Genomic DNA, 15,799 nt, shown 5'->3' with positions numbered 1-15,799 from the left:
TACTGATGAGGCATTGTATGCCTTTATGTGGGTTTTTTCATCTAGTCTTCGAGCTGTATCTTTAATTGTATCACTGATTCTGTCTGTATACAAACTCTTGCACTTTGACTCAACTCATTTTGCAAATGGCACATGCCCTTTTTTCTTTTTCAGTCTTCAAATATTTTTTTATTGGAAGGCCATGCATGCCTTTGTTTATTTCAAGTCACAGTATAATTAACTTTTGTGAAAACACTGCATGCATTTTCTAGTATAAAAAAAACCCCACTTAAAATGGTTTCAGGAATGTAGAGAAACATCCAATTTAGATAGCGAAAAAGTGCACCGTGATTACTGCTGCACTGTGCTCATTTCTGCATTTCCCATGTTTCTCAAATGACTGTCCTGTCTGATAACACACAATATAAAGGGCAATTATGAGAAACAGACATTCACACATGCCTCTAAAATCTTGAAACTATCCTGTTCACATGTCCCCTTTCTTCATACAAACCCAAGGTGTCTAGTAAGCCCCTGGGCCTCTGCGTATGCCACATCCAAGAACAGGATGCTAGAAGGAGTCAGTACTTGGTGTCTACAGTCCAGTCTCCAGCACGGGCAGTGGGTACTGGACCCTTTAGAAAACCATTTAAATGAGTACATTTAAGTGAGCAAACTCAGAAGGGAATTTACATAGTTTTGTATACCATTGGAACTTTGTATCAGGAGAGGATATATAATACAGTGATTTAAGAATGTGGGTTGTAGAGTTAGGTATCTTAGATTGAGGTTTGATTTGGCCACTGGCGTGCCGAGTGATATGGGGCATCCGGTTTTTCAGATGTAAAAAGAGAAGACTAATTCCCACCACATAGGACTGTGGTGAGGATTGAATGAACTACTACATTAGGATTGAAAAGGATCTTGCACCAGGCAAGAGCTCCTAAATATTGGCTAATGTTTTATATTTATCCTACTGCAGAGTGAAAAACCACTCCAAAATGCAGTGGCTAGTTTTATTTTCTCATAATTCTGTGGATTAACTTTTTTTTGCTGGCCTTAGGCCTGGATGACTCTGTGACTGCGGTTCATCCAGTGGGCTCACAGGGGCCAGATGATCTAAGGTATTCGCACTCACCTGCCAGCTTGTGCTGGCTGTCATTTGGAGTGCTTTCGTTCTCTTCCGCCTGGCCCCTCCAGCACACTAGCTTGGGCTTTTGCACGTGGCCGTCTGAGAGTAGCAAGAGAATGAGAACTGAAGGCGCAGGGCCTCATGTTACCTTTCCAAGGGCCACCTCCAGGTCGGATGATTCGCCGAGATGACTTTCAGCACTTAGCATGGACTCATACGCACAGCTCTGATGTACTGCAGCAGAAGGATCCAAAGCAAAGCCAGCAAGGACAAAGGCACCTGGGCAGAAGCCTTCAAGAGAGACCAGGAACAAGCTCCCCAGGGTCCTCTCTAAGTGGAGTCACACAGGACAGGCTTAATTTCCCCAGCAACAAGTTGTGACAACAAGTGTGAACTGTTGCCACCAAGGAAGTCATGAGGGTCTATGTGTCCTGGGTTTTTATCACGGGCGGAGCACCTAGGCACTCTGGGAACATTCCAGACTCCCCAGAGAAAAGTAGATATTTGGCATAAAGTAGATTGATTTTGTTTGTGCTATTTAACCCTAACTCATATCAACTCGTGGGAGTGGGAACCTTCCTGAAATCTAAGATCCAGTGACCAACCCGTGATCAGTCTTTCAAAGGACGGCAGTCAGGCCTGCTGTGTTAACTCTTTTTATGCATGGGTCTCAGGAGGCCTGGCCTCAGGACTTTTATAAAATCATTTTCCTCAAAATCTATTGCCGAAACAAGGCACAAGGAAGGCCCAGGTTTAAATAGGTGAGAGAGTAGATCACTTCTTTTGAGAGAGGGAAGATCATACAGTGATGAGAGGAATTTAGCAGTTTTTCCTTATTTTTGCTGTCTACCACAGGTATTTCTATTTATTGAAAAGACTAATTTAAAAATATAGCTTAAATTAGTCCTTTGTCTACCATTATGTTTGTCTCTATATATGTTTTGCATGTGTTTCAGACTGGACGCTGGCTTATTTCAAAATATTTGATTTAAGAAAATTAAATGAGAGGAAAATATGGTTGGTCAGGAATTGCATTGCTATTCTAGTTTCTTAAATTTAATTACAGGCCGTCTTGGTCAATGTGGAAGGGTTTCTTATCCACTGTCTATTTTTTCTCCCTGTAATGCTGTGTGCTCAAACATGTAAGGTATTAATTTCCAATTACAATAAACCCATTGGACATTGTCTCTGGTCCTGCTTTCAAAGGATGGCTGTGCTTTATCAGAAGGCTGTCTGGAATATGATCAAAGAGTTTAGACGGAATTGGCGTGCTCTGTGCAGCTCGGAGCGAACTACTGTATGCGGAGCAGACTCCATGCTCTTGGCACTGCAGCTTTCCATGGCAGAAAACAACAAACAGGTGAGTGAACTGCATTTGAGTTACTGTACCTTCTTTTCTTTCAACTGCATTTTGGTTGTTGCTCACTTTAATAAGCTTCATTGCATTAACCCTTTGGTAACATATGCTCGACTCTGATAATATCAATACAGCATTTAAAAAGGTTTTTTTTCTTTCATAATTTTATTGACATAGAATACGCACCTGGTACACTTCCATTGTCAAGTCTCCTTTAAACAGAGTTGTGTCTGTGTAGCACCACAGTCAGTTCTAGCGCTTCCTCCCCACTCCTGCATTTATCATTTGCTCCCCAGACCCTCTGACCCTTTCCCCTTCCCCAGGGAACTATTGAATCAGTTACTCTCTCTGTGCATCCATTCCCTCTGCGCTTTCCAAGCTGGGAAACCCAACGGGAACAATAAAAAGCAAAACAAAGGAAATAAAGTTAAAAAAATAAAAATAAAGAGTAAGAAGGTAAACAACCGTCAGCAATCTCAAAACAATCTGGAGAGAAAATTTTTGTCAATGGTATTTTTGAAAATTCCAATATATTTAAGGCCTCCAATCACTCACTCACTGCCAATCAAGTCGAAGCTGACTCATAATGATCCTATAGGGAAGAGTAGAACTCTCCCTGTGGGTTTCTGAAACTGGAATTCTTCACTGGATTAGAAAGCCTCCTCTTTCTCTCAAGGAGTGCCTGGCTGATGGTTTTAAACTGCTGACCACCACATACCCAGTACTCCATTTGGCCTCTTAAGACCTTGAATTACATAGTCCATGAAGAGAAAGTTCTAGATCCTACTTTGATGAGTACTGCTGGGGTCTTAAAATCTTGTGAACAACCATCTAAGGTGCAGCTGTTGGTCCCTCCCTGCCCTGAGCAAAGAAGATTGGAGAGAATCTAAGACTTGTGGAAATAATTAGTCCTATGGACTAATGAGCCATGAGGGCCTCATCCTCCACCACCCTGAGATCAGAATTATATGGTGCAAGGCTACGATTGCTGACCCCTCTGACAGGGATTACAATGGAAAATTCTGTATAAGTCACTAACGTTGAGTCTATTTGGCTCATATTGCCCCTATGGTACCGACTTGAACTTCCTCTTTTGGCTTCCAGGGCAGTAAATCTTTATAGGAGCCATTTATTTTCTGAGAATGGATTGCTTAGTAGTCCAACATATAACCTTCTGTGCTGCCTGAACTTTATAGAAGGGCCTGTATAGAATAGGAGAAAAATGTGGACCAAAACTCAAAGTCATAATCACAAGCAAGGTTACCAGTTGGCTAGAGACTGGTAGAACCTTTAAGACTGGCTTGTAGTCACCCTTGAAGCCTGCAATTGAGCTCACCTTTGTGGTTCAGTTTTCAAGCAAACAATACTAACTGCCTTCAGGTGGATTCCAACTCACAGGCACACCATCTAGGGCTTCAGAGGTTGTGAATCAGTGGAAACAGACAGCGTCATCTTTCTCCCTCAGAGACTGATTGTTTGAACCACCAACCTTGTAGGCTAATGCTTACCTGACAGCACCACCAGAGCGCCTTAGCCAAACACTCGTCAGATCCGCAGGGGAACGGTAACACTAGGGAGGTATGAACTGCTTGGAATGATCGGCCCTGTGTGGTCACAAAGGCGCATTTGCCTAAGGAGCAGCATGAGAGGGCAGGGAAGGTTAGGCAAAGAGCAATGGAAAAGGGAAGCCAAGAGGACATGGGATTAGCTGATGTTACATGCTGGGGATTAGAGTTGCTGACGTGAAACAAAGAATATGTGGACTGTTGATTGGAAAACTGATGTGCTCTGTAAATCTCTGCCCAATCCACAGCAAGAAGTTAAAACAAAAAACCCTTTAGACGTGCAATTTGACATATCGGACATGACATGAGAGAGCTTCAAAAGTTCATGGAAACATTCAATCTATCTTTTATTTTACTTTCCATGAACTTTTTGAAGTCCCTATGCATTTGATGTTTCATGGAGGCTTTAAAATAACATTTTTTTAAGATCATTTTATTGGGGGCTGTTACAGCTCTTGTTACAATCCATACACCAATTGTATCAGACATATTTGTACAGATATTACCATCGTTCTTTTCTAGATGTTTAGTTTCCATTGAGTCTTTTGTATCAGCTCCTCTTCCAACCCGTGCCCCTCCCCACAACCCTCCTGGCATCTTTTTTTAAAAAAAATCATTTTGTTGGGGGCTTATACAGCTCTTATCACAATCCAGACATGCATTCATTGTGTCAAGCACATTTGTACATTTGTTGCCATCATTTTCAAAACATTTTCTTTCTATTTGAGCCCTTGGTATCAGCTCCTCATTTTTTCCCCATCCTCCCCCACCCTCCCCCACCCATCCCTCCCTCCCCCTTGATAATTTATAAATTTTTTTTTTCATGTCTTACACTGACCAATGTCTCCCTTCACCCACTCATGAAAAGTCCTAACATAGGTACTTCTCTGGCTAATATGATAAAAGTTTGCTTTTATTTTATAAGACTTATTTTTGTCTAAAATCAAAAGTCCAAATTCACTGCCATCAAGTCAATTCAGAATTGTAGTGACCCTATAGGACAGAGTAGAACTGGTTCTTGGAGTTTCTGAGACTGTAACTCTTTAAGGGAGTAGAAAGCCTTATCTTTCTCCTGTGAAGCAGCTGGTAATTTCAAACTGCTGACCTTGCTGTTATTAATGTCACACGCAAGTAAAATGTTGCTGAACATCAACAGTTGCAGAAGAGGGAGTGCGAGACATCCAGGGCAGACTCAGAAGAGGATGTGTAACAAGGGATATCATTGCTGATGTCAGATGGATCTTGGCTTAAAGCAGAGAACACCAGACAGATGTTTATGTGGGTTTTATTGACTATGCCAGGGCATTCAACTGTGTGGATCATAACAAACTATGGATAACCTTGAGAAGAATGGGAATTCCAGAACACTTCATTGTGCTCATGTGGAACTTGTACATGGATCAAGAGGCAGTGTGTGAACAGAACAAGAGAATACTGCATGGTTTAAAATCAAGAAAGGTGTGTGTCAGGGTTGTATCTTCTCACCATACGTGTTCAGTTTGTATGCTGAAGAAATAATTAGAGAAGCTGAATTATATGAAGAAGAATTCAACACCAGGATTGGAGGAAGGCTTATTAACAACTTGTGATATTTGGGTGATAACAGCCTTTCTTGCAGAAAGTGCAGGGAATGTGAAACACTTGGTGCAAATCAAGGATTACAACTGTCAGTGTGGATCACAGCTCACTGCAAAGTCAACAGCAATCCCAGCAACTGGACGAATAAGTAACATCTTGATAAGTGGAGAAAGGATTAAAGTTGTCAAGGATTTCATCTTGCCATGATCCACAATCAGTGCTCATGGAAGCAGCACTCAAGAGTTCAAGTTATGTGTCACATTGGGTAAATCTGCAACACATGACCTCTTGAAAGTGTGGAAAAGCAAGGATGTTACTTTGAGGACTAAAGTGCACCTGGCTAATGCCGTGGGATTTTCAATTGTGCCATATGCATATGAAAGTTGAACATAGACTAAGTAAGGAAGTAGAATCCATGCATTTGAATTAGGGTGCTGATGCAAAATGTTGAGGTGCCACAGACTGCCCAGAGAACAAACATCTGGCTTGGAAGAGGTCCAGTCAGAATGCTCCTTATAGGCAAGGTGGCAAGACTTTGTCTGGTTCACTTTGTCTGTTTTCAGAAGAGACCAGTTCCTAGAGACGGCCATCATGTTTGGTAAAGTAGAGTGGCAGCGAGAAAGAGGAGAGCCTGCATAAGATGGATTGACACACTGGCTGGCACAGTGGGGTCAAACATAACAACAAGTGGGAGGATGGCCCAGGACTGGGCAGTGCTTCGTTCTGTTGTACATAGGGTCCCTATGAGACTGATTTAACTCAATGGCCCCTAAACAACAACGACAAAAGGGTAAGGATGTGCAGATGAGGGAAGGATGGACATAGGCTAGCATGGTAAAGAAAGGATTCTTAGATTTTAGATGATCATCTTTAATGAAGGAAAATCCTTGGATGGGAAGAATTTAGGAGATGGAGGAAGGAAGGGGAGTCAGTTCAGAAGGGTCTGAAACTCGTTTTTTTTTCCTTAATCATTTTACAAGGGGCTTATACAACTTGAAACCCATTGTTAAGGAAAGTCTGACGAAGCTCCTTGCCGAGGTTCCAAGGCTGCCTATCTTTTACCTGAAACAGATTGCCCCATTTTTCTCCTGGAGAACAGGTGGTGGGTTTTAATTACCAGTCAATGGATTTAATCGCTGCAATACAACCTTAGAGGAAGGGTCCAAGCCTAAAAACAAAACGCACTGCCATCAATTTTGATTAATAGCGATCTTATAGGACAGGATAGATCGCCCCTGTAGGTTTGAAAGACTGCCACTGGTTACCAGAGTAGGAAGCTTCATCTTTCCCCCAAAAGAAGGGTGCAGGGCATCAAAATCATGGTAAGAACACTAGTTTGACAAGATGAGAGAAATTTTGAGAATCGGCTTGGTTACAATAGTTCTGTCGATCTAGTTTGTGAAATGGCATTGGATGAGTGCCTTTAATTCTGATTATCAGCGCTTCACAAACTTGGATGTCAGATGTACATTTTCTTTCTTTTTTAAAATCAATTTTATTGGGGACTCGTACAACTCTTCTCACAATCCATACATACATCCAGTGTGTCAAGCACATCTGTACATTTGTTGCCATCATCATTCTCAAAACATTTTCTTTCTACTTGAACCTGTGGTATCAGCTCCTCACTCGTTCTTTCCCTCCCCTCATTCTTTCCCTCATGAACTCTTGATAGTTTATAAATTATTGTTATGTTTTCATGTCTTATACAAACCGATATCTCTCTTCACCTACTTTTCTGTTGTCCATCACCCTCGGAGGGGTTTATAGGTAGATCATTGTGATCTGTTCCCTTTATCGCCCCTCACCTTCTCCTTCCCCTCCTGGTATGGCTCCTTTCAATATTGGTCCTGCGGGGTTTATCTGTTCTGGATTCCCTGTGTTTCCAGCTCTTATCTGTACCCGTGTACATGCTCTGGTCTAGCCAAATTTTTAAGGTAGAATTGGGGTCATGATAGTGGGGGGAGGAAGCATTAAGATACTGGAGGAAAGTTGTACATTTCATTGGTGCTGTTCATTGGTGCTGCAGTGCACTCTGACTGGCTCGTCTCCTCCCTACTACCCTTTTGTAAGGGGATGGATGTCCAATTGCTTACAGATGGGCTTTGGGCCTCCAGATGTACAGGCCAGAGACTTCCGGCAAGATGGCGACTGAGTAACCAGAAGGACTCTGCAGAAAACAGCACAGGAAAGTCACTAAGGGAAATTCCTCACTGTCCCTTGCAGAGGAACACCGTACAGATAAGCAAGCACAGGTCCACTGCTTACTGGCTAGCGTTTGACCTTAGCCCCTCCGCTGTCTTTGCCAGAGCCAAGATCATTGGAGCCAGCCCAAGGGCTTTATCTCAACAGAGCCACGGCTGGCCTGTACATTTTCTAAACAGATCAGACATTGACAGAATTGACTGTTTTTAACTTTGGCCAATAAGACCCTTGCAGGAAAATCAGTTATTGGTTTGCTGCCACCAAGGACCCTCTTTAAAAGACGGGCTTGTTGGTCTGCTTCCAGATGGGCAGTGGTAAAAATCCTGTGGTGACCCTTTGTAGATAGGGACGCCAGGAGTTGGAATCAACTCCGTGGCAACTAACAACAACCTATTAAAGCTGATCAAGCAAGAAAACCTCAGCCTGTATTTTCCACCCCAGAGGGGTCAAAACCATCCCTCTTTTCTGTAGAGTATATAAGGCCAGCAGTCCCTGAGCCGGCGACAGATGCACTGCTCTACACAGCCTGACTGCACCCAGGTTGACATAAACTTTGCTGCTTGTAACCCCTTGGCCCTGTGACTGAATTGAGACCCTTCTCTGAATTTTACACACAGGAACATCCCTTTCTTTCATAAAACATTGTATCTATCACTGTATTGCCCACTGTTTATCTACCCTTCTTTCTCCCAATATAGTTACATTGTTGCTTTGATTAGGGTAGCTTTCAGTGTTTATGCTATAAATGACCACTGAACTGCTAATGGTAGAAATTCTTTCCTGTGTAAACCTCCCCTCCTCCACCAGTTAACGATTACTATATTTTTGTATGCTTATATATTATGTGTGGGGGACCACCTTCCACAACCAAATGGGCCCTAGAGGGCAGTTGTGTACTTGAAGGGTAAATTAAAGAAACATCCAGCAAGGTATACAAGGGCTCACTTCTTCTGATGCCAGGAGAGAGAGAGAGAGAGAGAGAGAGAGAGAGAGAGAGAGAGAGAGAGAGAGAGAGAGAGAATATGCATTCTCTCATAGGCTTATAGAACCTTGGGAATGCAAGTCATACCACACACACATGTAACAGGAAGGGGCTGTATTAGAGCAGCAGTTCTCAACCTGTGGGTTGCGACCCCTTTGGGGGTTGAGTGACCTTTTCACAGGGGTCTCCCGATTCATAACAGTAGCAAAATTATAGTTACAAAGTAACAATGAAAATAACTTTATGGTTGATTGGGGGGTTGCCACAACATGAGGAACTGTATGAAAAGGTGGCGGCATTAGGAAGGTTTAGAACCACTGTGTTAGAGACCTGAGGGAACAGGAAGCTACATCTGTAACAACATGGGCGGGTTCCAGAGTTAAATTGGTGGTTTAACCTTGGTTGTCTCTGAGCAGGCTTGACCTTAGGTTCCCTGAGCTCTTCTCCAGGGGAACAATTTATGGTTCTTATCATATGGGTGTGGGCAGTATTTAGGGTGGGTGGTCTGATCACTCTTGATTGGAGATAATCTTCAAGAAATTAATCTTCTGTATGTGTATATATGTATATATATATCATATTAAATGAAGGGGGAAGTGCAGAGTGGAGACCCAAGGCCCAAGTGTCGGCCAATGGAGATCCCCTCATAGAGGGGTTTAGGAGAGGAGATGGGTTAATTAGGGTGTGAGGTAGTATCGATGAAGAACACAGCTTTCCCCCAGATCCTGGATGCTTCCTCCCCCCAACTACCATCATCCGAATTCTACCTTGCAGGGCTGGATAGGACAGAGGCTGTACACTGGTACATATGAGGGTTGGAGGTACAGGGAATCCAGGGTGGATGATACCTTCAGGACCAAGGGTGGGAGGGACGATGCTGGGAGAGTGGAGGGTGAGTGGGTTGGAAAGGGAACTGATTACAAGGATCCACATGTGACCTCTTCCCTGGGAGAGGGACAGCAGAGAAGGGGGGAAGGGAGACTCCGGATAGGGCAAGATATGACAAAATAACGAGGTATAAATTACCAAGGGCATATGAGGGAGGGGGGAATGGGGAGGGAGGGGGGTGGAAAAAAGAGGACCTGATGCAAGGGGCTTAAGTGGAGAGCAAATGCCTTGAGAATGATTGGGGCAGGGAATGTATGGATGTGCTTTATACAATTGATGTATGTATATGTATGGATTGTGGTAAGAGTTGTTTGAGTCCCTAATAAAATGTAAAAGAAGAAAAGAGAAAAAAATGATTAGGGCAAAGACTGTACAGATGTGCTTTATACAATTGATGTATGTATATGTATGAACTGTGAAAAGAATTGTATCAGCCCCAATAAATTGTTAAAATAAAAAAATTAAAAAAAAAAGAAAATAAGCCAATAAAAATTCTATGAAGCACTACAAAAAAAAGAAATTAATCTTCAACATTCAGTCTGTGCTTCTAGGCAGCATCTTAAAATTAGCATTCTTACTGTGGGGGTGGGGGGGTGAGGGGGGGTGGGAGGGAAATAACTTTTGGTTAGGAGAATGTGACTGGGACTCATCTCCAACTCCCGAATGGGAAGGCTTCTCTCCCAGACTCTGAATTATGAGCATAGAGAATTTCTCTGCACATATTTTTCCTGGTTTTCTCAGTTTCCTACACTCACGTATGCTATGTGTTGTTCACTAATTGTGCCCAAAGTCTTGTAAGTTATATAAATTACCTCTCAATTTATATTTTTAAAAGTATCTATGATTCCATTTGTTATCTCTTGGAAGACATCTTATCACCATCATTCTGTTTACCCTGTCTCTCTCCAGCTGTATACCTCAGGTTACTGGCATCCATGTTTTAGTCTTTCTTGATTTGCTCTCATGGTCTAGGAAGTACACTCTCCTGTAGCTTTCTGAATCAGGGGTAGAAGTTTTCTGATGCTTCAAATAAGTGAAATTTCTTTGTTTTCCTCTCATGCTTATATGGTGGTTTGCTTGAATATCCAATTCTCAATTTTAATAATTATTCCTTAGTTTTGATCCTTTGTATAAAAGTCATTCTTTTAAAAATTTTTTCTTTATTTCCCCTTTGTGTAGATTTGTAGATCTTAGCTTTGTTGAGTGCTCAATGTGGCTTTTCAATCTGGAAAATGCATGTCCTTTGTCCTTGGAAATTTCTTGATTAAACTTTTTTTTCTTCCCTTTTCTCCTTTTGGAATATAAATGTTAAACTTTCTCATTTATATTTTATTATTTATTTTCTTCTGGTTTTTCTAATTTCATTTTAGTTTCTTCTTTTCTATTTTCTGCATTTTTATTCAACTTTTTGTTTTTTTCTAACCAATAGTTAAAAACATATTCAGTATTTAATGGTTTCGTGGATTTTCTGCAGTCATCTATGTACACAATCTCTTTTGTTTGTTTTTTTTTAAATTAACATCTTGCTCTTTCTGCAAGACTGTAATATGCCCTCCTCCATTTCTGAGAATAGTGAATTATACTTCTTTTCCGATAATGTTAATGATACTAATGAAGCTTTCTTATCTTTACTGTTTTCTTCAAGTTTATAGCTTCTGTTAGTTTTATTTGGAAGGGAGGTTCTTTCTTCCTACTTAAAACATTTCTTGTGATAACCTATAGCCATTTCCCCCCACAAAAATTGGAACACTAAAATGCTTACTGGAAATGCGCCTTACAGATTTGGCCACCTGGCCTCACTGGGCTGCTCGGTTGGGGAAACTCTGATGTCATTACCTTAAGATACCCTTTTACGATTTCCACTTCCGGCTTGGGGCCAGCCATTTGCTGCTTCCTAGTGCGGTTTTCCTGCTCAGGCACCGCTCGTGCTCCAACTTTGGCCGCGCTCCTCCCGGCGTGGCGAGACCACGGAACCGCAGCCACGATGCCCACCTCACCAAGAAGCTGTCGGACCTGGTTCAGCAGTCCAGTAACTAAGGAGCCAACGAGGCCGCCAAAACCCTCAACAGAGGCATCTCGGAGCCGCTGGAGATCATCCTGCACCTCCCGCTGCCGTGTGAAGACAAGAACGCACCATATGTGTTTGTGCGCTCCAAGGAGGCCCGGGCCCGTGGCGTGTCCAGGCCTGTCATCGCCTGCTCCGTCGCCATCAAGGAGGGCTCGCAGCTGAAGCAGCAGATCCGGTCCATCCAGCAGTCCATCGAGAGGCTCCTGGGGTCTAGGCCCCTGTCCAGGGCGGGGGTCGGAGATGCTCTGGGCTGGTGTGTGGTCTTCTCGGCCGTTCCCTCATCATTGTAAAAGATTGTTGTCCTGGTTTCTGAATTTTTGTATTGTTTCATTGCCCTTTCTCTCCCTCCTTCTCTGTGCCATCTCCTCCTGTTCCCTTTGGACCCAGAGCTAGTACCTAGAGGAAAACAGCACGTGGGGCTATGCTCAGAGGCAGGGATGGGCCAGGAGCAATCTTGTAGAACCAAGTCAGAGCTCTGGCTCCAGCTTGGGCCTGCTCCAAGCAGCCACTGGGCACCCCATGTGCCCTGTACACCGAACCTAACATACGTGTGAAGGATTGCTAGCCTTCGTTTGCTTTCTAGGGGCTGGGTCACTTGGGGGGTGGTGGTTTGTGTTTGGTGAGCCTGTTGGGCATATTCAGCTACCAGTGTGCCCCTGACCATGAGTGGGGCAGGGCAGCAACCGTGCCAGAGAGGTCCTGCAAGCTTGGTTCAGAGGCAGCCTGGGCGAGGGAGACTTGGGACAGCCCAAGGCAGCCGAATCCCAGGAAACCTGTGTGTGGGTTCCTTCAGTGGACATTTTGTGCAGAAGCTGAGAGCCCCAGTGCTGCTGCCGCCACCATGCCTGGCAGCCATGTCCTCTCCCCCAAAAGGGGCAGTGCTCATGTGAGCCAATCCAGTCTTGAGAACATTCCAATAAAAGGATTTACTCACATTCCGGTGTAAAGAAGAAAAAAAAAAAATACCCTTTTACATAGACAGGTTCCTCAGGAAAGAATTTTCCTTTCTCCTGGCTGACTGAAGTACAGCTGCGCTGCCAGTGTGTTAGCACCTGGTAAGGGTGCTAAAATCCGTAATGGAAGCTCCCATGACTTCCTGAGGTTGTCCTCTGGGTACTCCTGTCCTCAGTGGGGCTCTCCATGTCCGAGACTGTCCACTTTATCCTCTCTTAGGAATGTTGTTCGCTGCTGCCGGTCAAGTCCTCTTGGAAGCAGATCAAAAGGCTGGCCTTCTGAAGTGCCTCTGGTTGGCTTTGGACCTCCAACCTTGGTCCTGTGGCCTAGCGCGTAAGGGTTTGCACGACTAGCTTTCTGCCGAGGTACATGTTCTTACCTGGACAGAAATTAGTTAGTAGGCAAAATTTTTGGTGGAGGGTCCCCAGAGAGGTAAGCAGAATATTAAAGCTGCTTCACAAACTGCCTCCCTGGCAATTATTTCTGCTCGTATTTTTTTTCCCAGTGTACTTATAAAGATGTTGGCTTTTAAGGGGCTTTGACTTTTATAAAATGGATTAAGTGGGGAGGGTCTCTGATTTAGCATCTGACTTTCCTTGGGCTCAGCTTTGGCTCTTAAATCTTATAATCAGGATTCATAAAACAGTTTCTTTAAAAAAATACAACTTATGGATGCACAAGTAAATGTGAAGAAAGCTGATGGTTTCCAGCTACCAAAAGATATAGCACCTGAAGTCTAAAAGACCTGAAGATAAACAAGCAGCCATCAAGCTGAGAGACAACAAAACCCACGTGGAGGAAGCACACCAGCCTGTCCTGACTTGATCGCTGAGGACAAAGTGGGTGCATAAGCAAAAGTGGTGAAGAAAGCTGATGGTGCCCGGCTATCAAATAATACAGCTTCTGGGGTCTTAAAGGCTTGAAAACAATCAGGCGGCCATCTAGCTAAGAAACAACAAAACCCACATGGAAGAAACACACCAGCCTACCCGACATGAATGCTGAAGAAAAAGCGGGTGCATAGGCAAATGTGATGAAGAAAGTTGATGGCGCCCAGCTGTCAAAATATTTACAATCTGGGGTCTTATAAACTGGAAGATAAACAAGGGCCCATCTAACTGAGAAACAACAAAGCCCACATGGAAGAACCACACCAGCCTGTGAGATGACAAGGCGTCGAAGGAATCAGGTATCAGGCATCAAAGACCCCTCCCCCCAAAATCATAGCATTGTAAATGATGGGGAGTACAGAGTGGGGACCTAGGGCCCATCTGGGGAAAATTGGACATCCCCTTGCAGAAGGGCTGTGGGGAGGAGACGAGCCAGTCAGAGTGCAGTGTAGCGATGATGAAACATACAATTTTCCTCTAGTTCTTGAATGCTCCCCCTCCCACCCCCACTATCATGATCCCAATTCTACCTTACATATCCAGCTAGACCGGAGGATGTACACTGGTACAAATAGGAACTTGAAATACAGGGAATCCAGGACAGATGAACCCTTCAGGACCAGTGGTAAGGTGAAGGAGAAAGGGGGAACAGATGACAAGGTCTACATATAACCTCCTCCCTGGGGGACGGACAGTGGAGAAGTGGGTGAGGGAGATGTTGGATGGTGTAAGATAAAATAATATAATTTATAAATTATCAAGAGTTCAGGGGGGAGGAGGGGGCCGGGAGGGAGGGGAAAAAATGAGGAGCTGATACCAATGGCTCAAGTAGAGAGCAGGTGTTTTGAGAATGATGATGGCAACATATGTATGAATGTGCTGGACTCGATGTATGTATGGATTGTGAAAGGAGTTGTATGAGCCCCTAATAATTGATTAAAAATAGACAACTTAATAGTTCAATTATATTAAGAAGAGTTGATGCCTCACTTCGATGGCAGCTTGTAAAACCAAGTTCTTGCATACTAGGGAATGATGGTTGTTCTCAAGGGAATCCAGGTACCATCATTTATGCCGCCCTCCGAGCTGGGAGTCTCCCAGTTGTTAACCCCTTGGCCTTTCCCTTCCCTCATGAACAAGGCAGTCATGAGTCTCATTCTCCACAGCCAGTTTGCCGACTTGTTAGTAAAATGGGGCTATTTTTATATTCTACCAGGTGACCTACATATCTTTATGCATCTTTTTTCCTCCCCACCTGGCATTGTTTCCAAGGCTTCTACAGGCACTGTAGATGGTACAGTGATTTCACGTAATCATTTTACACCTTTCATTGCCTGACTGATTCATTTTATCCATGATGGGTCTTTCAGTTCTTTCAAGGTATTTGCTATTATGAATAACTCTACATTGAAAGGAGATATCTTCTGCATTGAGCAAGAAAGTCTGGAGTTTTTGAGCTCATGCATCTCGCTGTCATCTTTAATATGCCTTCATACTCCCAGGCTGTTTTCCAAAGTGTTTGTTAGAATTTACATTTCTATCTGTGGTAGACAAGAAAACTGTTGCATGCTCCTCCATATTAGAGGTTATGTTAGTCTGGGTAATTTAGAGAAACAAATCCTTAGAAACTCCTGTATAAGAGAGAGTTTTGTATAAAGGGTAAGTGCACATCAAGAAAACATCCCAACCCAGTACTGCCCAAGCCCACAAGTCCAACATTAATCCATATGTCCAACACCAATTCACAAAGTCCTCCTCCATCTCACAAAACACACACAATGATGCCTACTGCAGGAGAAAAGCCCAATCAGTGAATTTGTAAGCATCTCAGCGCTGACAGGGGTCTCCACATGGCTGCTTCAGCACCCAGAGCTCCAGCGGGGTAGGTCCATGTGGCTTCTCCTTGGGGATGGATTGCAGGTAATGAGCCCTGCCAGATGAAGCAGGGAACTGGCTAAGGCAGCTGGACCCTGGTCCAACCATCAGAGAGCAAGAGACCCGAGAACTAGAAAGGTGAGGCTCACCGAGCCATTTATCCCTCTGCCCTTCAATTAACCCCACATGATTATTGGCCAGGTTGGCACAATAAACTACCTCAGAGGTTGTCAAACCTTATCAGAAAAGAGAAAAAAGTATTTCATTTTGATTTGTGGTTTTTGTTTTTTAATAGAGCATCTAAGCATCTTTATAAATGCTTACTT

General features: G+C 43.5%; 1 protein-coding gene across 4 annotated transcripts in view; it reads left to right on the top strand.

Annotated features, from left to right (window-relative positions):
* The window catches only part of PARPBP (PARP1 binding protein), a 92,652-nt gene that overhangs the window by 2,512 nt on the left and 74,341 nt on the right, over positions 1–15,799 (top strand). For 3 of the 4 annotated variants that reach the window (XM_075551088.1, XM_075551087.1, XM_075551090.1), the window contains exon 2: positions 2,318–2,471. In XM_075551088.1, the coding sequence (XP_075407203.1) occupies positions 2,319–2,471 (153 nt within the window). In that variant the 5' untranslated portion in view covers position 2,318. Of the gene's footprint in view, positions 1–2,317; positions 2,472–15,799 lie in introns of those variants that run through there. The other variant, XM_075551089.1, reaches the window with a different exon arrangement.

Source organism: Tenrec ecaudatus, chromosome 6, assembly GCF_050624435.1.
Source record: "Tenrec ecaudatus isolate mTenEca1 chromosome 6, mTenEca1.hap1, whole genome shotgun sequence".
NCBI classification, from domain to species: Eukaryota; Metazoa; Chordata; class Mammalia; order Afrosoricida; family Tenrecidae; genus Tenrec; species Tenrec ecaudatus.
Note: the sequence above shows the minus strand (reverse complement) of the source record. Positions and strands in the feature narration are given on the sequence as shown.